Source organism: Ptychodera flava, unplaced genomic scaffold (genome assembly GCF_041260155.1).
Source record: "Ptychodera flava strain L36383 unplaced genomic scaffold, AS_Pfla_20210202 Scaffold_46__1_contigs__length_1169225_pilon, whole genome shotgun sequence".
NCBI lineage: Eukaryota > Metazoa > Hemichordata > Enteropneusta > Ptychoderidae > Ptychodera > Ptychodera flava.
The window spans coordinates 188,965-197,783 of NW_027248368.1; the positions used below are offsets into that span (position 1 = coordinate 188,965).

Below are 8,819 nucleotides of genomic sequence, written 5' to 3' on the forward strand. Positions count from 1 at the left end.
TCGAAAATACATGAACAAGCAGAAATGTTATATGGTCTACAGAAGATGAGTATGCTTCCAGAACAGTCTGAGGAATCGTGAATCAACACGTCCCCATCTATTGTTGCTCATTAAAAGTGATTTGGCGATGTGAAGATTGTTGGGGCGAATCTTTGCTAAAGATTAAAGTAAACCAGCTAAAAGCTACGATTACAGCAAGCAGTCTCTTCCTGTACCTTCTGAATCAATGGTGATTTTTACAGTGCACGCATTTATGCGGAAAGGACACGCATACGCTTGGGCGGACTTACGCGCATAAGCGTACGCCTTTTTACGCAAAAACTCCGGTCGAAAATTCTGAGAACGCTCAATGGAACAAGGGCCGCAAATACCCGTTTTGGTTTGGAACGACTGGAGAGATTGTGGAACAAAGTTGTTTCAAAGAATATTCATGCTGTTTCTTTCTGCTTCCTTTATACCACCATGATGGACGAAATAACTTGAAAAGAAAACTCGGTAGAATTTTACCCACTTGATACGTTACACTCGTTCAGAACGACTATCCAGATCTGAAATGAATAGGTGGAGTTCAAAAGTCACCAATCACTCGACAAGTGACGAGAACGACAATTCCAAGATGGCGCGCAAACTGAGTCCTGAAGGAACCGACACAAACTCCAACAACCTAACGCAAGGTAAACATCGAGATAGTAGCCGTTGAATAATTTTAGTCACGTTATCCGATATAAGCTTTTACAATTGTCGTTGGAATCGCCGCTTATATACCTTTATATGTTTTTAGAAAACACGTCAAGGTAATTTTCTCATTGCTTAGGCCCTAATCGGTGATTGTGTGCTCGTTGCTTCACCATTTCATCTACATTTAGATGTATACCTTGCTAGGAAGAATATATAGCGTTTGTTTTATTAACTCGTACCATACCTAAAGTCACCGGCATTTTTCGGTGTCGGGTAAAAATTCAGCTGTTGAAAAAAATGCAAATGAAAGAAAGCTCACCGCTTCTTGTCAAGAAAATCGGGAAACGTTTTTTAACATTTTGCATTGTCTAAAAGTTTATTGCGTGTTCCGTCTCGATTACCCTTCGATAAAACGAGTCAAAATACTTTAACCCGCATCCCATTCTGAACTCTCTCATTCACAGATATCCCGCTAGAAGTGAAAGTAAGTATGGTAGTGGACCAGCTCGGTGTACCAGAGCATGTCTCCTTTAGGAAAACCAGCCTTGCCAGAACGGCTAGCATGTGGGTAAGGACGACCAGGGGATTATTCCAGGCGTCAGCCAGCAGTAAAATGGGAATGAAAATGTTTCGAAGTCACAGAGCCCTGGAAGAGGAACAGAAGAGACAAGAAGCCACGAACAAGTTTGTTATCCATCCGTTCAGTTCATTTAGGTAAAATTACTCACTGTTTTGGCAAAAGAGTCTAGATAATTTTGATGAAACGTTTCTCGATAAGTTTTGATGCCTACGAGCATGTCGAAACTTTCGAAGATTTCGCCGAAATCCTATATACACTTGCATATCGAAATTAAGTTTCTAAAGAGGTATATAGAGGGAGGCGGGGAGTTGATGTTATGGAATGTGTTTAAAATCGAGTGATATTTTTTAACGTACCCGACATATCATTGACTTGTAATATTTTCAGTTTTTATATCATGAGATTGCTGTTTTTTAAACTAACAGTCTTTTACAAATTACTACAAAAACTAATCAACGCTTTAAAAACATTGTAAACTGTGAAGGCTCTATATTGCAAAGTGCCTTTTGATGCACACACCGTGGCAACACAAAAATCTGCCACCTTTTTTGACGTTCCATTGATATGTTCTGCCCGTCAGATGGTACTGGGACATGTTTTTGGTTTTACTGCTGATTGTGACGCTGATCCTCCTACCTGTGAACATAGCCTTCTTTAGTGACGGCTTCAACTTGGAGTGGGTCATCATCAACTGCATCACGGACACCGTGTTCATGATCGACATCCTCCTCAACTTTTTCACGGGAATCGTGCACCATCAGAACGAAGAGGTTGGTAGGGGAAAAGCGCCCTCACGCGCACGCCAAGTCACAGGTGGTTGGCGCATTTGAACCTAGTATAGGGATAAAAAACCTCATTTGTAGGATCTTTGTCGCCTCACAACCTGTTCAAAATCACCGTTACCATGATTTTGTTCACCCCAAATTTTGTTCAAAGTATTGTATTGCAATAAGCCGATAGACATTCAATTCTGAACAGCAATAATTATATCCAGGTATATTTCGGGATTCGTATATCAATTACTTGTTTTGATTCACAAGTTTGACGGGAGATTTTCATGGTTATTGTGTTCAGAAAATGGTTAAATCTGGTTACAGAGTGCATTATGTAAAGTTTAGTGGAGCTCATTAAAGTTTGGCTGTCGCATGGTTTGAAATATGTATCCCAGACAAACTAACGAAAACAAAAACAGCATGTATTTTCCTTCAAATAAAGCATAAAAATGTTGTGTTTCCGTTAACCTCAGGTCGGTTTCATTTGAATGTGAACCAACAAAATGGGTAACAATGATGTTGATCGCATTGTCATCATGAGAGAGAGAGAGAGAGAGAGAGAGAGAGAGAGAGAGAGAGAGAGAGAGAGAGAGAGAGAGAGAGAGAGAGAGAGAAATGAACGATTACTCAGCTCAATCTGATGACTTGTCGCAGACTACGAACCAGTGATTTTTGGTTTCATACAGATAATTTTGTCCCGGCAAACGATAGCTTGCAGTTATCTCAAAGGCTGGTTCGTACTGGATTTGCTATCATCTTTTCCATTTGACTATTTGTACATTGGATTCAAAGGCGACAGTGATTACAACCAAACGGCCCTGACACTGAGAGCGCTGAGGTAAGCTATGTTACTCGCCCACTAGATTATAGCAGATGCAGTATAGATCGTCAAACTGAGCGGTGATATTTGCACTAGGTGGAATACCTACGAAGTATTGCTATACACGTCGGTTATTTTCTTGAAGCGTTTTTCACAATTGTCTTGTTATCGACGTTGAACATGTAGTCATGGCAACGAGAATTTCGATGAGCTACATAGCATGTTGATTTCATTGCCTTGTGAAATAAATAACCCTTCCATTCCCCCCTATTGATTAAAGATGAATTATGAAACGGTACGCGTGCAAGGATAGTCTATCAAATTATTATCCATCACACCATATCACTGGAATATAACTTCCACATGATGTTTCTGAGTTGGTACATAATGTAAACCTGATACTTGTATTCTACAAATTCACATTAACTTCTTTCTTATTTTTCTAATTTATTGAGGTTGACGAAAGTCATCAGCTTATTGCGACTTCTCCGACTGTCTCGGCTGCTGAGATACGTACATCGTCTCGAAGAGGTAAGATAAACGTCGTAAAACGAAGCCAATGTTGACATTGAATTGTAGGACAACACCTTGTACTTGTCCAGCATACGAAGCACAACATCTGACAAACCATATAATATCAATAATAGTCAGAGTTGGTAGACATCTCAGCAGAGATAGCGACATTTCCACCTCGCTCTTTGATGTTCTCATCGGCTGATAATCGCCTCACCATTGATAGCTTTTATCGAGAACAGCAAAAAACACGCAAAGTCGGGAACGTCATCGCATTCGATTTTAATCGGACTGATATAACAGATGTGCTTATCAACTTATAAACAACGTTCTCTTGTGACTAACATTGTACAGAGTTGAGATCAGGATAGGATGATAATAATTCAATGACACCTTCCCACCAATCTCTCTCTCTCTCTCTCTCTCTCTCTCTCTCTCTCTCTAAGGTACTACAAATCGAAAGTGCAGTCATACGCATAATCAATCTAGTGCTTGTGATTTTGATGTTGACGCACTGGAATGGATGCATACAGTTCCTAATCCCGTTCCTCATGGAATTTCCCTCGGACTCATGGCTCGTCAGGGACGATCTCGTCGTAAGTGTACCATGCTACTAGAAAGTCCCAATTTGTCATTTTCGTCATTGACATTAGTCATGCTTTATCAAACAATTATTCTGCCATCCAACGAAAACCTTTAAATGGAAGCTGCACAAGTAGAATTAACTTGAGAAAATACGGTTATTTTACGGTGTACAAGCAATTTTAATTAGATTTGTGAAGCAGACCTCTCATTGATTTGTCCTGTTCAGCTTCTGCCTTTCGTAGATCTATCTGTAAAGCCTGCTTTAAACTTTTTAATGCTTATTATCTTAATATTTGTTGTGAATATCGTTGCTTTTTTGTCCTTCGTTTTCAGTGTTTTTCTTTGTTTGTATTTTTCGGATTTACTTTTTGTAAAGTTGATTTTTACGGTGCCTGTAAATGGGCCTCTCGCCCGTAGGTTTGCCGAAATAAATAAATAAATAAATAAATACAATATCACCATATCTCTGCATGTGCAAGTCTCAATATAATTACTCGTTTTGAAATATACAACTTCAAAAATGCAGCCGTTCCATGTCAATGACATATCGTGGGAGATTGACAACCTCTGTGTCTTCTCTTTCGCCCGACAGAACGCCACCAAGTGGGAGCAGTACTCTTGGTGTTTTTTCAAGGCGATATCACAAACCCTGAGCATCGGTTTCGGCAAGTACCCGCCAGACAACATAGCCGAGATGTGGGCCACGACTCTTAGTATGATGGTTGGCGCCACCTTCTATGCTCTCTTCATCGGTCACATGTCGACTCTGCTCCTGTCAATCGACGCCTCAGGTCGATTCTACAACGAAAGGGTACATTTATACATTACATTGAAACTGTGCATCCGTACCTAAACATGCTTATCACGCCAGTAGAGCCAGAGTTCTCAGATTAAATAACATATACATACATACATACATACATACATACATACATACATACATACATACATACATACATACATACACATACATACACACATACATACATACATACATACACACATACATACATACATACATACATACATACATACATACATACATACATACATACATACATACATACATACATACATACATACACATACATACACACATACACACATACATACATACATACATACATACATACATACATACATACATACATACATACATACATACATACATACATACATACATACATACATACATACATACATACATACATACATACGAACACTAAAGATACCTTATAACTAATAAGTCGTGAGTTTCTGTAAGTATGGAAACTCTAGAAAGTATCAAATTACTATAGCGTACATAATTTGTCTTTATCAGAGTAAATGTCTTCAGTAAATAATTTCTCTTGATTTCTTTTTAGATCAATCAAGTCAAAGAATACATGAGATATCGCAAACTGCCGATAGAAACCCAGAGGCGTATACTCGACTACTACGAGAGTCGTTATCAAAGACATTACTTCGACGAGGAATCGATTCTGCATGAACAGAATCATCCACTTAGAAAGGTATTGGTCCATCCAAACCATTGAATTTATTCCATTCATTTCATCTTCCATGTTTTGCAGTTTTAAATTGTTACACGTGAAAGCATTATAATCAGGATTGGCGGGCCTGAGCATGAGCTTTAACACAAGACTACGATGGAAAACATTTTCAGAAATAACTTGTGAAGTCACTATAGTTCATCGGGTCATGTGGCCACAGTAAGCAATAAATAAATAAAGAAAGAAAGAAAGAAAGAGAAAGAAAGAAAAACACTGACATTACACATAAACAAGTCAACACGATTGGAACTAATTTTGGATAACTGTATGGTGAAGTAATGTCTAGTTAATCTGCATGTGTAAGCTTATCTGCTTTTCTTTTGTAATATTGCAACATTCAGCTATAGGGCACCTAACATTTTTGAGAAATTTGAAAAATATGAATATCCAATTATCCCAAATTAGTTCCAATCGTGTAAGTCAGTAAGCTCCCAACCAACCAGTCATGTTTATCGCAATTCTTTGCGTTTTAATGGAGTTCACCGATAATCTAATAATTGTAAACGTTGAAATGCAGTGTAGATGCAAGCCTGGCTTTGCCTATGAAACTCTTGTTTAAGCCTGAAATCACAGATGGTCAGGGAGATTCCGATTAGCACTTTTAACAAAATGTCTGTTCGACCAACCATTCCCAGTACTAGCTTGTCTGCGAGTTTGCGAAGTGCTTGTGGTCTTCACAACGGTGAATGCACTGACAATGATCGTTGTGGCACTTTCAGTTTTCTTGTAATTTCTTTTAGGAAATTATCCAAATGAACTGCAAGCAGCTGGTCGGCAAAGTCGACTTTTTGAGCCAGGCGTCCCCGGACTTTACCTATGACGTCATCAAGAAGTTACACTACGAGGTTTATTTACCGGACGACCACATTGTCAAAGTTGGCGGTCGAGGGGATAGGATGTACTTCATTGAGCACGGCATTGTGGACGTTATCGTTGGGGGCGAAGTCGTGGCCCAGTTAGCCGACGGAGATCACTTTGGAGGTACTGTACTATTGCGTTAACTACCACTTCGAAAGTATCATCATAAGGGGCTCAATTGTAATGTCATTATCATCATCATCATCATCATCATCACCATTATCGTCGTCGTCATCGCCTTTACAATTAACATAACCCTTTCATGAAGCACTTCTCCATTTTCTCTACGTGCTGTTGCAATGAAAGATTGAGACAAAATCTCGCCTGTTCAGGTAAAATTCATGCATTTGCGAAGGGAAGGATACTTGATGGGGAACTTCCCGTGATAGAGTGTGTCGAGGAAAATTTAGGCGCGGTAAGGCAGTGCGCGTCGTTATCACACGTGTACAGGTGTAAATATTGATGATGAAAATGATAATGATCATATAAATGTGGTACATTTGAACTCTGTCATCCAAGTGTTGCTTGCGAGGTTACTCATGATTGGTCGCAAATGAGATCAAAGCATCGGACATGATGGTTCACTCTCCGTATTTTTTAATTCATCCACAGAAATCGCACTGCTGGTTGACGATAGACGCGTTGCCTCGGTTGTTGCCGTGGCTACCAGCTACGTCTTTTATCTTAAACGTGCAGACTTTGAAGACGGTAAGTGTGAAACGCTCGCTTCAAATTCCTTTTCAATATCAGTGTGTCTGTCTTTTTATTTGCAGACGTTACAAATCGAATGCATCGTCCCGTATATCGATGTCTTTCTAATCCAGAAAGTCTTTACCCTTTTCATATTGCAATAGTTACAAATATTTTTTTCTTTTGTGTCATTCCATTGGCTGCCTAACATTTTACAATAATGATTTGTTTTTTATGAAATCATTTAACCCTGAACTTACTCTTTACTGTTTCATTTTTTAAAAAAAATTGCAAAACAGTGTTGGCGGACTATCCCGAAATGCGCGCTCAGATGGAAGTCGTTGCCAGAGAGCGCCTGACGAAGATTGGCAAATTGCCAAATGTGGCGCCCCCTGCAGCCGATAACAAGTAAGTTGTCCCACTGTTTTCATTTATGTTTGACAGCTGCCACCAGTCGGCAAATGATGATACCAAAGCGAGTACATAACAATTAAATGCTGATATCCTCAGTGAAATTGAAGTGTTAGTGAATGCGATGTAAAGTTGGGGACAGTACACGAAAATCGTTTGTCCCGAGCGAAAAGATATTTGCTTTATCTGACAACCCCTGGGAGACAACTCTTGTCGGCAAACCTCATGGCTGTTGTAATCACATCAAAAGATTTATACTTGAAGAAACTTGTAGATTATTTGCTCAATAATTACAAGTTCTCTCCAAGGCTTGATTACCCAGGGCAAAGCCGATGAAACAGCTGGAAAAATGTAGAACCATCATTCCCTATTGGTGATTTTCATAGGAATACTAATGGATCAATATCTGGCTGTATCCAATTAAAATCGGACGGGTTTGTCAAGCCAAACCACGAATCATTCAGGAAGTATTGCTCTTGCTATGACTAATGAAAATCTGAAACTGTATTTCTGATGGTACGCACCTTGACACTGAAAGACGTATGTCAGCTCCAACTTTCCTAAACAAACCTTTCAACCACTGCTTTGACATATCAAGAATGAAAATCTGGGGTTACTGTGCTAATTTTGGTTCAACAGAAGAAAATTGCCTGGCATTTACAGACTCGAGAAATTCAAAACTACTGCAATCTCTGTGCTAGCTCTACAAGGAAAAGTAAAATTTTTCGATTTTCACAAAAATAAACTGGTGCAAACTTTAGTTACTACATGAGCTTTGAAGGGAGCCCCCCCCCCAGTTGTAGACCAGAAAAGAATTGTAAAAATTTGAGTCTTGATATATGCCTAAGACGCAATCTACCTTACCATAAGACTCTAGCGTTGAATAAATGTTGGAGGACCCTATCTATGGGAAATTTCCAGTGGTCAGATATGCAAAAAATATCCTTTAATTGTAGCTCATTTCATCCTCTATGACAAATCGTTATTAACATACAATTTCCTCAACAGTGATACAGCTAGTACTACAAGCTCAATGAGATTTCGTGGCACTCTTGAGCCTCAGAGTCAGCGTCTGGGGGAGTTGAGCAGCTTGATAGACGAGGAAGATGAGCTTGTGATGAACCAGGCAAGCCACAACAGAGTCCTACCACCTATCATTGTAAGACATACAGAAGAGTCCCAAACAGTCAATGAAGTCACCCCTCCAGTGGACAATTGAGATGTGATAATACTCCCTCTGGTGGTCAATGACAGTATGGTGATGAGCTGTAACGACATAATTAGGTAGTGCAGAATAGCCTAACTATGGCCAGCAAAAACTGATTGTGGACAGCTTTTCATCAAACACAAGTAACTCCTGA

The 8,819-nt window shown here is 39.4% G+C and overlaps 2 protein-coding genes across 2 annotated transcripts; both read left to right on the forward strand.

The window, feature by feature from the left end:
* Positions 1-616: 616 nt before the first annotated feature.
* Positions 617-6,509, forward strand: LOC139128225 (potassium/sodium hyperpolarization-activated cyclic nucleotide-gated channel 2-like). Its single transcript, XM_070694042.1, has 9 exons — positions 617-674; positions 1,143-1,392; positions 1,839-2,028; positions 2,718-2,869; positions 3,307-3,382; positions 3,811-3,960; positions 4,542-4,760; positions 5,314-5,460; positions 6,240-6,509. Exons 1-9 carry the CDS (start codon positions 617-619, stop codon positions 6,498-6,500), a joined length of 1,503 nt encoding a protein of 500 aa, XP_070550143.1. The 3' UTR covers positions 6,501-6,509.
* A 110-nt stretch (positions 6,510-6,619) lies between these two features.
* On the forward strand, positions 6,620-8,728 carry LOC139128226 (uncharacterized). Its single transcript, XM_070694043.1, has 4 exons — positions 6,620-6,689; positions 6,970-7,065; positions 7,347-7,455; positions 8,467-8,728. Exons 1-4 carry the CDS (start codon positions 6,620-6,622, stop codon positions 8,675-8,677), a joined length of 486 nt encoding a protein of 161 aa, XP_070550144.1. The 3' UTR covers positions 8,678-8,728.
* Positions 8,729-8,819: the final 91 nt, after the last annotated feature.